Source organism: Tachysurus vachellii, chromosome 12 (assembly GCF_030014155.1).
Source record: "Tachysurus vachellii isolate PV-2020 chromosome 12, HZAU_Pvac_v1, whole genome shotgun sequence".
Lineage (NCBI taxonomy): Eukaryota > Metazoa > Chordata > Actinopteri > Siluriformes > Bagridae > Tachysurus > Tachysurus vachellii.
In genome coordinates, this window is record NC_083471.1 from 10,780,208 (window position 1) to 10,795,971 (window position 15,764).

A 15,764-nucleotide genomic window follows, 5' to 3' on the forward strand; every position below is an offset into this window, starting at 1 on the left:
AAAGACCATGGTGTAGCTCTTTTATAGCCTAACTTTAGCATTTTACTTTGGGTGTATAATGGCTCCTGAATGTTTCCTTATGAGTAAAATACAATGATGTCATATTGTTTATTGTCGTCTTCTAAGGCTTCTGGACAGTCAATATCATAAGCAGCATTTGAACATGTTAGATTTTCCTTGGATTTGTCTGAACAGTTGTTGGGTGGCTCACCAATGTACTAAAATTCTTTAAATACGTTAAAAAAAAGTAAGCTGGACCAAGTTCAGGGGAAAAGTGTTTATTGAAGATGTTCATGTAGCATAGCAGTCTTCTGGATCTTAACCGAAAGGTACTGACTGTGTGACCAGACTTTATACCTGGTAACAAATGGCCTTCAAACAATAGACACATACAGTTAGGACCTTCTACTGGAGAACTTACAATGGACAGGACAGAAGGGCCATCTTATATTGATCAGTTAACTACGGTTGGGTCACAGGCACAATGTAATCAGCTACAGTATTTGGTTCCCCCTTTACAGTTAAAAGTTAATTACAGGTGAGGCACAGGAACATCAGAGATTACATATGAATGTCAGGCTTGATTATGCATGAAAGAACTAGACACAAAATACAATCCCAATTTGATCATTTTTAATCACATATAAATAAAATGAAAAATAAATAAAATTACTTAATTACTTTATTTAAAATAAAATTAAATAAAAAAACCATGGTGATTAATGAAATTGCTTCCATGAGGAGTAATGCCATTCTTTTGTCTTGGAATATGGTCCTGTGACAGTGTTAACTTTGCAGATGTCTGTGAAGGCATTGACTTTGGCTTCAGCTGTTTTGACTTTTGTGTGTGCTTTTACCTTAAGAACAGTGACAATACAGATGGACTAAAAACAGAGATTTCTTGTTTTAGCCCATTAACAAATGCAGTCTTTAAAGGCATACTAGTATCCTTGTTGAGATCTTCACTGTTATTCAAACCAACATGTTCCAATGCTCTGCAGGTTTCAGTTCAAACAAAAAGGTCTTCACAGCTTCCCATCCAGCCTCAATGTTCTCTTGGGACTCACCAACCCTAGATTCAATTTTGGTCAATGGCCCTCAAGTTTACGTTGAGAATCATTGCTCCATCTAGTGGGTGTAAGGTGTAAATTTTCTGCAGGCGCTGAAGGATTTGCCAAAATTTTGTGTTTGTTTGAATGCATCTGGTAGCTTCTTCAACCCCTTGTCAATTTGTTCTATTGTAGCTGGTTGCTACATTCTGCAAGGTACATATTTCTTGAACTTTTTTTTACAATGCGAATTTGTCTCTCGTCATTCTCCTCATACTCATCCTCACTGTCCATCTCAGTTTCAAATCGTCTGTTTTTTACAATGACAGGAGCAAGCCGAACATTTGAATTGTCCTTTGTGACATAAGCATATGTGAATGATTCTTGCTCACTGTCATCATGGTCCTCTGTAGAATAATTTTTACTTTTGGTGGTGTTGATTCTTTACTTTTCTGAGCTCTTTGAATGGATAGAGTGACCCTTGTTTATTTTTGCTGCTAGCTGCTATAGGCCGGGTATGCCTTTCAGAATATTTCTCTCATCCAGCAGTCTCTCCTTATCCTTTCCTTCACTTTGTAGTTGTTCAGCTAAAGCACGAACCTTTGCTTTTTCTGCATTGATTTCTGTAGTAGTTCTGTTGTAGTTTGTCCGTCTCGCACTTGTGCAGGTGTTGTCGAATTTGTCTGCCCACAATCACAGACAAGCCATCCCTCCTAAGGTTTGCTCTAAAATGCTGGGTCTTCCCATAAGCCATTTTGATGTCAGCCAAGTCCCATGTTCCACTCTCTGACTGCTTAAGACTGTACTTCTGGCAGACGTCATAATAGCACTTTCTTATTCCCAGACTTTTGTTCAGGTATTCTTTCAGGTTTTGCATCATCTCGTCAATTGTTACATTAGGAGGCTCAGTTCTATGTCTCTGTGTTGTTGGTTTCAGTGCAGGGTTATCAAGTTTGATACATGAAGTCTCAACCGTGGCAGTACAGTAGATGTGCTCTCAAGTTAAAGAAACAGAACACAGGTTTTTAAAGTGCCTTTGCAAATACAAATAGTTATTTATAAAATTCTTGCTCAAAAAGTTTGATTTACTCTAGATATCCAGTTAAAATCTTTCCATATTTTTCAATGGAAGGCAAATTAACTTATAGTTCCTTAATTATGGCTCTAGACCACCGTTTTCTAACCTTGTTAGAACCTTTATTTCTTAACCAAACAGTGGCTACTGATTACGCACCCAGTCAAGAATCCTAAATTCTTGCAGCAATTAGTCAAGTCACTTTTATTGTCACATCACCACAACACATGTGTGCCATGGTGAGTGAAATTCTTGGGAGTGTGCTCCAGAAATTGCAGTACTAAACTGAATTTCAACAGCTTCTACAGTCTCAAGATGAATGGACCAAATTGTCTCTTTAACAATTCCTACAGCCACCTTGAGAAAGGACCAATCCACAGTTTCTACAGTTTCAAGATGAACGGACCAAATTGTTTCTTTATAATTTTACGCTTCTTTTGAAATGTGTAACTCCATTAGCCAAGGACTAGAGGCCTGGTCTCTACAGCAAGCCGAGGTTCCGAAGCCTTTCTATCACATCATTTTGCAGGTTGGTTGTTGCACAATTTCTGTACTGTATTAACATCTGGCGGTCTTATAAATAAACACGCTGTTTCTGGTGTCCATGTAATATGAATAGTTGAGCTGAAAATGGAAATAGCACCATATTGCATCTTGGATGGCTCCTAAATTTTTCTTAAATGCAAATGGCTCCCTGTGTATTGGTGGAGAACTTCACCTGGTCACTGAACATAAGCTCCATCAGTAAGAAAGCCCAGTAGTGTACTTTCTACAAAAGCTGAGAAAAGCCCATTTCCTGCAACCCATCCTGACTATGTTCTATAGAGGGACCATCTATAGAACATGTGTGTTCTACTGCCTCACTGCCTAGTTGAGGAACTGAACTGAAAACAAACACACACTCATTTTCAATATACGTCTATTGATGCTTACAGGACCATTCATATAAACACTGTTTAGATGCTGTTTTACACACTCACTTCAATGCTGTTTTTACACATCAGTCAAGTTTACTGAATGGCATACCTGCTTTAACTTTTTAAACTTTGTAAAACCCACAGTTTTACAGCCTGTTCACTGACAACACCTGCTCAGAACAAGTAGTCTAGGCCAGTGGTTCTCAAACTGGGGCCCTGAGATGGTGCCAGGGGGCCCCGGTTTTATGACATTTTATAAAATCATGAATTTATCATAAATTCTGTGTAATTAAATCTCAGAAAAATAAGGCTACTAACCAATAACACTACATTTCATCATTTAATAAGTTTTGTTTAATTCAGATATTATGTTTTGTAATGTTTTATGTCATAAATATTCTTTTTGCGCGGGGGGGCACCCCCATTGTTGTGTTTGGGTGGGGGTTTGGAGATATCTTGCCTGTCTTCAAAACTTGAGAACCCTGGTGGTGTATTCCACTAACAGCAGAGTCACAAGCACACGTCAGTGGTTCTAACGTCAGAAGTTATGTGACGTTCCCGGAAACACCCGTTCCGTCTACCGTTAGAAACACATTAGCGAGTTTGACCCAAGCTTCGAAACATCGGTGTGTCGGAACTTAGAGCCCGTCTCCAAGTCGGCACATATCAGGGTGAATTATACTGATATACTTTATAATACTTTTATACTATATAATTGTTACTAAAACTTAATTTACTAATAACACTAACATTAATACGAATTAAAACAATGGGAAAACTCCTCAGACCTGGATGAGAATGAGCAAACTTCTTTTATTGTGGTCACTCAGCCAACAATTCTCTAAGAGAAATTGCCAATTTGAAAGTAACAAAAGAAATCCCAAAAAACCCAAAAAGAAAAAGCATCTTCATGAAGAGCATCGGCATGCAAAAAACAAAAACCCTCCGGACGGACCTGCAGAGTTACAGGATTTTTTACGCATACACATTTGGCCCCAAAAATTCTCCTCTATATATACGTTTCCACACGCCTCCTTATCGGTCCCCCCCCTCACAGACCGGTTTTCATATCACCTTTTCATTATGTCATCTTATTTACCGGAATCATCTCATATGTTTTTGTAACGTCCTGTTCCTTGCAGTCCCCTTGTTTTTCCTTCACCTTTTGCCCATATGCCCATTTATGGATTTTCCTCCTCTTAGTTCCCCGGGACCCAGGCCCGGGAGCCCAGGCCTGTGACCCTGGGTCTTCTTCATTCGCCATAACAATTATGCCTAAACAACAATTTTTGTTATTAAAAAGTGTGCTCAAAAAAGAGCTTCACTCCCTGGTCAAAGTTACATTTGCCTCTCAGTTTTTTCCGTGCCAGACGTCCGGAAGATTTAATCCTTCATTCAACTACAATGGGTAAGTTTCTCCTTTGCTATTTTCTACTACACATGATTTTTAATAATTATAAGTCACTCTGAGTCTGATTTATGTCAAAAGTTATTATGTTAAAAGAAAGCTCTTATCTAAATTATTTCTCATACAAGAAAGCTCTTATCTATTTGTCATCTTATATTGTCACTATTGCTAAACTCCTGCTAAACTCTTACTGCTATACTGTTGTCATTATTATTAAGCTATTGCTACTATAATGTTACTTGTGTACAAAAACAATGGAGTTCTTTGCTGACTCCTCTAATCTGTTAACTGCTTGAATTTAGATATGATCTCATACTATGATCTCATGCTATGATCTCAGCCTGTCCTTGGTCAGGCTGGGCTTGTTTACACTTATCTCAAGCTCCCGTTCCTCTATCTCCTCTAACTCCTCTTATCTCCCTTCAGATCCCTTCGCATCAGCCAGCTCATCCTGGTTGCCCCATCATGTCCTCACCTCACCATCCTCGTCCGTCTCTCTCCCCAAGGCCAATGGCCGCTGATGTCATGGAAAGCTATCGCCGCTTCCAGCTACTTCATATCACCCATGAGCTCGTTACGTGTCTGGAACAGCTCTGTTCTCCTGACCTCCCCGAGCATCCTCATCTGCTGTTCCATATTGTGAGAGGGCCTCTTACTAGCACGTCCTCGACTCAAACCCCTCTGCCTAACCTCGTGGATCAGAGAACCCAAACTGATGGCTGTCCTCATGTTGAGCTTTGCAACCCTGAGCTCGGGACTCCCGCTTCTCCTCCTCCTCCAGTGCCTCATGCCTATATCCGTTCTCTCAGTCCTGCCTTGGCATCTCCTCCCTCTGATTCCGGCCCTGGAACCCCAGACTATTCCCCTACTTCGCTCTCCGATTACTGAGAATGTTTATAATAACCAATAAACCTATAACCATTCCCTCTGACTCCAGTGTGGTTCTTATATATATATATATATATATCTCATATATATATATATATATATATATATATATATATATATATATATATATATATATATATATATATATATATTATCTTCAATTAATCATTACACCACGTCTTAATAATAATAATAATTATATATATATATATATGTAATAATAATAATTATAATAATATTATAATGTAATGTGTATTCTCCTAAGGGCCAAGGATTTTTCACAACAGGTGTCTAAAGAAAAAACCCGAGTTTTACCCCAAAATTCTCGCTTCGGGGTGAAAGATGTGATGACATCACTCCAATGTGTCCCCGCCTGTCGTAAAGGACTTCACCAAATTTGTTTTATGAAATTATTCTGTTTGGTTAAAATATGCACTGTAAGATGTCGGACAGCAGGACTATATTAAAAGTTCTGCTGTTTCTCACATTGTCTGTTTATGTTTCACCAGCAGGTGAGTCAATCGGACAATCGATTCAATTAACTTTAAAGTTATATTCTGTAAAATTGGTCAGTTTTGACAGCAGACTTTTCAGTGGTGAAATGAGGAGGTTTGATATTAAAGTGTGTTTATTCGCGTTACTGAAAGTCTTTACACGGTGATTACAGAAACACACTTGTGTTAATATTATTTTTGTTTATCTAATTCACATTATATATTCACATAATTAGTAGAAGGGTAAAGTTGATTTATACATTTTCTGATTATATAAACACCTACAAAATGGCGGCTGTGACACCGAAGGAATCTTAACCTTTTAACAGTAAAAGATAATAAAACATTTTATCTGTATATTTATGACTGCTATGAACTGTTGTGCTTTAGTTTCGTGAGTTAGTTATGGTGTTTATTTGCCGTTTTTGTAAGTTACGTTGTTCTTTGTTGTGATGGCGCTTGTGGAGTCTCACTTCCTGTTTTCAATCCTTTTATTCCTAAGTGACTAAAATCCTCACCACTAAAAATCAGATAAATGTGCATGTGTTTTCTGCGTTTGCAGGTAGTTTCCCCGTTTACAAGCGTTTACTAGTTGAATGCTTTTCCGTATTTGTCTGCTCTTCCGTATTTGCCTGCTCTTTTGTATTTGCCTGCTCTTTTGTATTTGTCTGCTATTCCGTATTTGCCTGCTCTTTTGTATTTGTCTGCTCTTTTGTATTTGTCTGCTCTTCCGTATTTGCCTGCTCTTTTGTATTTGCCTGTGTTTTTGTGTATTTCAGTCACCATGCACTGGCTTTTTTCTAGCCACCCTTTCATGAACACCAAACTTGTTTAGTGTGCGTGTGTGTGTATATGTATACTTTTGAAACAATCTCACGTTACCTTTATTTTGATACCAGAATTATTCAAATACAGCTTTGTTGTTTTTTAGATAATTTCAGAATGTCTTTTTTAAGCAAGAGGCTAAAAAATAGGCCTCAGTTTGAACAAGTTAATGATTGTAAAATAGGAAGAATGGATTTTCTCCACCTGGTTACAGAATGTTGGTTTATTTATTTGTTGGGGGAAAATACATATTTACTACAGAATGTTTTTTTAATCATCACCTGAGGTTATATGTTTGTTTCCAAAAGTGGACCATACTATGGATCAGGGGCGGTTCTAGGATTTAATCTTTAGCAGTTTTAGCCCTCAGTGAGAATTTAAAACAGAAGAGTTTTATATTATATATTATATGACTATATAGTAAGCCAAAAGTTATGGTATTATTTAAAATGGCAAAAGTGGACACTAAAAAGTGTGTCTAATGAATGCAGTGTCTCAACTCTGGTAATTAGAATAGTGAAATTTCACTGGTATTCATATAGATTTTATTTAATGTCAACGCAGTACTATATATATACTATTGCCACACACAAATCTCTGTACATTAAGTTCACTACCATAGCAGAGACATGCAGTAATAGTACAACTTTTTATAACTGTACCTCCAACAAACTTTTACTTGTGGGACGATATAAAATACATCCTCACAATACATACATTTTAAAATAAATTTCTCCAATTAAATAATGAAAACTACTATGGTGGGCTTATAGAAATATGTTTTCATTTGAAAAACATGCTTTTGTGGGAGTAACAGACCTTCCAAACAATTTCAACACAAATAGCATAACACTGTACAACGTCATGAGTGCCAAATTCCCTGGATTTGTGTTAATTTTTATGATGGTATTATTAAGCTGTATCTCCTGTCTTTCATGGAGGCAAAATGGTCAATAAGTAAGACATCTCTTTCAGCTCACATGTTGCCTCTCTGTCTTCGTCTTCTTCTCTATCTACATTTGTGTCTCTGTTTTGTCTCTCTAAGGCTTCACATTCGACCTATCTGTACCTTTCTTCCCTGTCTTCACATGTCATTCTGCTGTCCTTCTCTTCATCTCCATGTACTATGATGAAACATGATATAGTATTAGCATGTCAAGTGTACAGAGACCATATAAAAAATTACTCTCCTATCTATTACTTCTCTTCCTAACAACCTAACACCTTTTATTATTTTAATTGATTATTTTATACATCAATCAAATCAAAAAACACTGAAAGCACTGCTGCAGGGCAGGCTAACAAGGTAAAAACATTTAAAAAAATACCTTCTATAACCGTCTTTGCGGCTTTCCGCCGATTAACGCTGTAGATAAATGCCTCCAGCTCTGACTGCGCGTTGCTGCTGCGCGTGCCTGTGCTTCTCCGTTCAAATAAAGCAGACAGCTGATGACGCACTATTGAAAGACTACTGAAAGACTATTGAAAGATGACGTGTCCTGCTTGGATCAGTTTGATCCAAGAGTGATTTTTTTCACTTTTACCCACGTGTTGGGTAAAAGTGATAAAAATCACTCTTGGATCAAACTGATCCAAGCAGGACACGTCATCTTTCCCATTGATGACGTGTCCTGCATTTTAATTTAATTTTTATTTTTGAAAGTAAAAATTATAGTTTTAGGGTGGCTGAGATCACAGACAGTGGGGCTGGAGCCACCCTAAAAAAGGTCTAGAACCACCCCTGCTATGGATGCATTTTCTGGACAATTTTCAAAAGTACAGTCGTGGCCAAAAGTATTGGCAGTGACATAAATTTTGTGTTTTGCAAAGTTTGCTTTTTAAGCTGTTGTGGTGTTCATTTACATTGTTTTTAGATTATTGTGGAGAGTGGTCAGCGAGCTTTAATAATTGTGCAAAGTTTTATTAGCCAAAGAAATGAACTTTTCCCAAAAAAAAAAACAAAATTCACTTGTTTTTTCCCTGGTATAAAAAAACAGCTAACACCATTTCTCTAATCATATCTTCAGCACTTTAAAAGTGTCATTAAGTAGTAATCAGGTGAATTCACTATCATACTCATTGGATTAGAAGAGCAGACTGATCACTATAAAAGGAAGGAAGAAGCACTTCCAATCATAGTTCTTGTTAGCAGTGGTTACTTCCAAAGAAATACGTGCAGCTATCATTGCTTTGCATCAAATGGCCTCACATGCAAGGAAATTGCTAAAATGAATATTGGTCAAGAATGGCAGCAGGTGGGTGTGAGTGCATCTGCATGCACATTGAGACAAAGATTTTTGGACAATGGCCTGGTGTCAAGAAGGGCAGCAATGAAGCCACTACTCTCCCAGAAAAACATCAAGGACAGGCTAAAATGATAAGAGATTGGATTAAATTAGAATAGAAAATACAAGGATTGGACAGCAGTAGACAAATATTTCTCTTTTGAAGCTCCTGACTGTTTGGGACATCTGGAAAATGTGAAAAGGTGAACACTACCATGAGTCCTGTCATGCCAACATTGAAGTATCCTGAGACCTGTGGGGTTGTTTTTCAACCAAGGGATTGGGATCACTAACATTTCTGTCCAAAGAATCTCGCATGAATTTAATCAATTTGATAACCTACGAGCACTAATAATGCAAGAATGGATCGCCGTTGGTCAGGATTTGGCCCAGAAGTTAATATCCAGCATGCCAGAGCGAATTACAAAAGTTATGAAAAGTAAAGGTCAACACTGTAAATATTGACTGACTGCATATATTAAAGGTTGTTTCCAATAAAAGTCTTTAAAACGGTTTTCCAGTATACCAAAGAAATGTGGAAAAATAATCTTCAAATACTGAAGCAGTAAACTTTGCAAAACACAATATTTATATCATTGCCAAAACTTAAACTATAAATCAGGTCAAACGAAATCATAAATAATTACTGTTTGCATTTTCGTTTACACAAACTAACAATGTCTGCCAAATTTGTAATGGAAATGAAATTCACTTTCTCAGATTGTTCTGTTCATTTACTTTACATTTAGTTAACTGATAAAAGCAGCACAAATCTGACATCTCCTGTAGCTCTGTTTTTACATTCTGCAGTGTATTGAGACAGAACCAGGTTTTTGTTTTTCACTCTTACAGTAAAGTCAGTGTTGGGCTCATGTTAGCTTCAGTGTTTGTTCTTATTAATAGACATTTCTTACCTTCATAGTAGTTTATTTGTGATGAAGCAGCATTATGGCTTTCTCTAGCTTTCTTTTCTTCCTGAGTTCCCGCAGACACCAGGTGTAAAATGACACCATTGTTGTTAAAGCAGTTGAGCACAAGTGCTGTTTTGTTTATAGTGAGAAAGTGTTGGTGCAAGTAGCACATAGTACTTCATGGTCACGGCACCACCAAGTGGGAACAAACTCCACTTCCTATCAACTATATATTGAATTGTTTTATATTTATAATTACTGTATAAACGTTATTATCAATAAGACTTCTTTTGGGTGGGTGTGTGTGCACGCACATGTGCGTTTGTAAATCAGGTGTGCCATATTTATGCAAATGTGTAGTTTTACTATATATGTTAAAAAAATAATAATAATTTAATTTTTTACAGACGCAGACACTCTGCAGTTCTTCTACACTGCTGTCACACCAGGAATAAATGTTACTGCTGTTGGTCTGCTGGATGGAGAACAGTTTGTGTACTACAACAGTAGCATCAAGAAGATGATCTCAAAGACAGAATGGATACAGAAGATCAGTACTTATGATAAAGATTACTGGAACAGAGAAACAGAGCGTGTTAAGGATTATCAGGACACTGTGGATACAGTAATGAAAAGTTTGAATCAAGCTGAAGGTGAAACTCAGATAAATCACTAACACACTGACTAAACCCTGTGTACACACTAGGGATGTGCGTTCTGAGCAGTTTTGTCATTTGAATGACTGTAGCAGGTAATGAACTGATGAAACAGGTTTTTCAGAAAATAAATAAAAAATAATTCGCCAAAATCCAGTGCAATTCCACCTTCCTCCAGCAGTAGGCACAGAAAATTTACTGAAACAGCAGAGTGAATCTTTGTTACAGGCCAAACACAAACACTTTTAAAAAATGTCATCTGTAGCTTAGCAGAAAACACGAACAAAAGCTACTCAGAACTAACAACTGGTATAGATTAACTTGGCTAATAAACTTCTACTCAGTGTTGTAACCTGTATGACTGATTGCTCATGCAGAACAATACAAGCTCACACATTTTAATAAAGAAAATTAGAATATCCACATGCTGTAGGGAAAAGGTCTGGCATGTGTCAGAAATTTGTAGTGTTCAGTATATTTCTGTTTCTTAAAGTTTATTTAGCTTATATAGACTTTAAGAAACACCAATAATATTTAGCCAAAGAAATTGTTAATGAAAGAAAGATGAACAAAATATTTCTGGTCTAGAATCAACGTTAGCTGTTGTCCTGTTTCATATATCTGAGATTCCGTTGCAGAAATCTGTAATATCCATTAATAAAAGTCATAAAAGTCTTAGCAATATCAGAGTCTAGAGAGTGAGAGAGAGTCAGAATCAGCTTTATTGTCGGTTCTGCAATATGTCCAGGAGATACAGAGGATGGAATTGTGTTTCTCTCAGACTTATGGTATAGCAACAAGAAAAATACAACTGACAGAAAGAAAAAACATACTTTAGTGTGGCAATTAAACCAACTTTTTTTTCTGTCAGCTTTTTAATTTGCTCTGATTGTGTGTGTGTGTGTGTGTGTGTGTGTGTGTGTGTGTGTGTGTGTGTGTGTGTGTGTGCATGCAGGAGATCATACACTCCAGTGGATGCTTGGCTGTGGGCTTGATAACGGCATCGTTAGAGGATATAGTCAGTACCGTTATGATGGAGATGATTTCATCAGTCTGGATCTTAACTGGAACCCGGAATTTGGACGTGGAACCTGGACTGCAGCTAATGAGAAAGCTGAGATCTTTATAAACAAGTGGGACCCTAAAGGAGACCAGGCTAGAAAGTGGATGGACTACCTGAAATACGACTGTATTGATCAGTTACAGAAGTTTGTGAATCACAGCAGAGAGACTCTAGAGAGGAAAGGTACTGTAAAGTGTGTGACCTGCTCTGTTACTGTAATTACAGCTTAGAGTTGCTCAAACACACCTGATTAATAACACACTCCTTCAGTATGACGCACACACTTTGTTGATGTCATTAGCACATTCAATTATAAATGACAGAGAGTTTCAATTTTTGTGTCTCTGTGTGTCTCTGCAGTTCATTCTGAGGTTTCAGTGATCCAGAAACACTCGCCTTCTCCAGAGCTGGTGTGTAACGTTACAGGTTTCTTCCCCAAAGCAGTGAATATCACATGGAGGAAGGACGGAGAGGACGTGCATGAGGATGTGAAACTCAGAATGTTGTTAATAAACCAGGATGGAAGCTTCCAGAAGAGAAGCATTCTGAAAGTCCCAGCTGAGGAGCTGCAGAAACACAACTACACCTGTGTGATTCAGCACAGCAGCTTGGAGAAGGAGTTAGTGCTGAATGTGAACAAGCAATCAAATACAAAAGGTCAGAAACACTTTCCTATAAAACTACACAGTTACAGTTAAAGTAATTTACTGATGCAGCAGAGAATAAAGACTATGTGCTGATTTGACAGATGGAGGATCAGATGGAGGGAATATTGGTATCATTTTTGCTGCAGTCATCACGCTCTTTGTTCTTGTTGCTTTTGTTGGAGTGTTCACCTGGAAGAAGAGAAAAAGTTCTGGTGCAGAAAAACCCCATGATGTTCAACAGAACGGAACTGAGATACATCCCCTAAAGGTGTGTTAAAGTACATATTTTGATATTTATAGTACATTTAATATATTTACAGTTACAGTGAAACGTTGTTGGTTGACAGTTTGTTTAATAAGTGTCTGATCATCATCTGTCTTTTAGTAAACCAGGAAGTGAGCCTCCACACTGAAGAGCAATTTCCTGTCCAGGTTTTCCTCTACTGAAGCTTCCATTCAGGGTGTGAAGAGTGAATACAACATGGACATAATGACATAATGAGACATAATGACAGTGTGAGAAAAAGCAAGTTCTGTACAGTGCTGTTTTTGTCCTCCTTAAACCGTAGACTTTATCCAAACAGAAATAAACAATTTCATGTATAAAAATTGGTTAAATACTTTGACAGTGACACACTGGAGTAAATCATTACATCGTTTAACGTGGAGCAAATCTGCAGGAGCAGCGAAACTTTAGATTAAAAAATAAAAGCTTTCACTTTTGACAGGTTTCTGCAGCGAGTTTCTAACATAAAAACCAGAGTCTCATTGTCATACTTGAGATTTTTATAGAACTCAAGCAGGACCCGTGTTAATATAGGATCAGCTTTTTTATGTTTATGTACAAAATAGATAAAAGTTTATGTACAAAATAAATAAAATTCATTATATCATAAAACAAAACCGGGGGGCATGGTGGCTTAGTGGTTAGCACGTTCGCCTCACACCTCCAGGGTTGGGGGTTCGATTCCCGCCTCCGCCTTGTGTGTGTGGAGTTTGCATGTTCTCCCCGTGCCTCGGGGGTTTATTCTGGGTACTCCGGTTTCCTCCCCCGGTCCAAAGACATGTATGGTAGGTTGATTGGCATCTCTGGAAAATTGTCCGTAGTGCGTGAGTGAAGGAGAGTGTGTGTGTGCCCTGCGATGGGTTGGCACTCCATCCAGGGTGTATCCTACCTTGATGCCCAATGACGCCTGAGATAGGCACAGGCTCCCCGTGACCAGAGAGTAGTTCAGATAAGCGGTAGAAAATGAATGAATGAATGAATAAAACAAAACCATCTTTATTTGCCATTTGCTGTGGGTATAACTGAGTGATATACCATTATTTATATTACACCTTGTTGGAAAATAGATGGTATATACATAATGATGCTTCAGATGTTACTGTGCTCACATTATGTAGCATCAGTGTACATACAGAGATAATACTGCTATATTTACAGTATCTTTTACTAACAGAATACGGCTTTCTATCAATTAAAGTTCATAATATTAAATCAATTACACTTACTTGCGTTACTGCAAGTCTTTGAGCTTGCAACATGTGCACACGCATCAAGCCTTCTGTTTCCAGTTGTTTATCCCCAGCAACGTTACGACCTCTGCCTCTAACGTTACCTCTCGAGTTCTAGGTGTTGAACGTCGTCTTCCGCGTGAAACGGAGCTAAACCTTTCACGGTACAACACACAGTACTACAAAAACACATTTGACCTGTATTACCATAGTATTACTCATTAAATTCATTTATTGATAAAAATATCCCCTCGGCCAGCTGCCCCTGCAGGTTCCGCCATAATAGTTGTCTGGGTTGTGTAATTATGTGTGGGGCGGAGCTATCAAAACAGGAGTGACACCCATGTGGGTTAGGGGCGTGTTTGTTCAATCAGATTTTTGATCCTTTCCTCTTTTGTGTCCAGTGGATCAGGTACAGCAGTGTTCACTAAGATTTATTCTTATTGCTTTTTAAAATTGTGTTGAATATTGTAAATGTGTTACAAACCAAGTCACTTACAATGCCTTCTTTTGAACCAATGTTGTGTCAGTCAGCTGTATGGTCTGGTCTTTATCAGCAACCAGGTCTGTGCTGAGCTCGGAGTTTGCGATGACCCATTGGCCCCCGAGGAGCTCTCAGTTGCACTATTGTAAACTTTTGTAGGAAGGACATTATTCACATTTACACTATCTACTGTAGAGTGTCATCCAAATGAGGATCGGTTCCCTTCTGAGCCTGGTTCCTCTCAAGGTTTCTTCCTCAAATCATCTTTTCCTTGCCGCTGTCGATCCGGTTTGCTCATTAGGGATAAGAATAGATATATAGTATTTTAAATTTTAAGTTAATCTTTTTAAATTAATTTTAAACTTCAATTGTATATATTCACTTATTTACTTTTATTATTTTTTTCTTCTTCTTCTCGTTATTATTATATATGTATTTCCTTTTCTCTCTCTTCTGTTTCCATACTCCTGTGAAGCTGCTTTGGGACAATGGGAAATTGTTAAAAGCACTATACAAATAAGTTGAATTGAATAGAACTTAGCACCTTTGTATATTTTTGTAAATTTGTAAAATAAATGTTACACTACAGGAATTGCACAAGGACTCCATTTAAAAATAAAAATGACATAAGGAAATGTCACTCTTATTAAATATTTTGTTTTATTATTATCAAGTATAATTTGTATGTCAAGAGAAACTCATTGTTTATATATGTTCAGTCATAATTAAGTCACAGTTACATTACCAGACTTTTATCAAAAATGATATACATCAACTTTTAACTATGACCCAAGTGATCTATTTTTTTAGCAAGATAGAGCCCTTTATTCTTTGTATAAATAATAAAAATTCTTTTAACAAAAGCCCAGCACCTGATGGTTTGCCTTTTGAGTTTTTTGGGAAGAAATAAGTGAATTAATTTTAAATGTATTTAATGAATGTTCTGTAAAAGGAGAACTTACAGAATCAATGAAACAGGGAGTAATTACTCTGTTTCCAAAACCTTTAACTGGTGCTATCATGCTGCTTAACTCTGATTACAAATTATTAGCATCTTTATATGACAATAGATTAAAACCATGTTTGTAGGAAATAATATCTATCACCCAATCTGGATTTATGACGGGGAGAAATGTTATTACTGTGCCTTGGATTATTCAGATTTAGTAAATGAGGAAGCTCTTATTTTGTTTTTGAGACTTTTGAGACCATCAAGCACAATTTTATGTAACAGACCCTTAATCATGTTGGATTTTACCCAACCTTTAAAAATATGATGCACACATTTTATAATAATATCTCAAGTAGTGTTTCTTAATCCATTGGTACATTTTCTTCTTTTGTTGTCCAAAGAGGAATTTGACAGAAAATTCTGTTTTAATTTTTTTCTGTAGCAGAAACTTTAAATCTTTATATCAAGTCAAGTCAAGTCAAGTCACTTTTATTGTCACATCACCACAGCACATGTGCCTTGGTGAGTGAAATTCTTAGGAGCAAACTCCAGAAATTGCAGAACAGTTATACAGATAAAGATATAGATAATGAGT

General features: G+C 37.2%; 1 protein-coding gene and 1 pseudogene across 1 annotated transcript; one reads left to right on the forward strand and one right to left on the reverse strand.

The window, feature by feature from the left end:
- Positions 1–853: 853 nt before the first annotated feature.
- On the reverse strand, positions 854–2,866 carry LOC132855039 (uncharacterized; annotated as a pseudogene).
- Positions 2,867–3,610: 744 nt separating this feature from the next.
- Positions 3,611–13,121, forward strand: LOC132854283 (H-2 class I histocompatibility antigen, Q9 alpha chain-like). The gene is made up of 7 exons (XM_060882567.1): positions 3,611–3,667; positions 5,625–5,849; positions 10,260–10,505; positions 11,464–11,754; positions 11,932–12,228; positions 12,320–12,486; positions 12,604–13,121. The coding sequence occupies exons 2-7, from the start codon at positions 5,768–5,770 to the stop codon at positions 12,604–12,606; spliced, it is 1,086 nt and encodes a 361-aa protein (XP_060738550.1). The 5' UTR covers positions 3,611–3,667; positions 5,625–5,767; the 3' UTR covers positions 12,607–13,121.
- Positions 13,122–15,764: the final 2,643 nt, after the last annotated feature.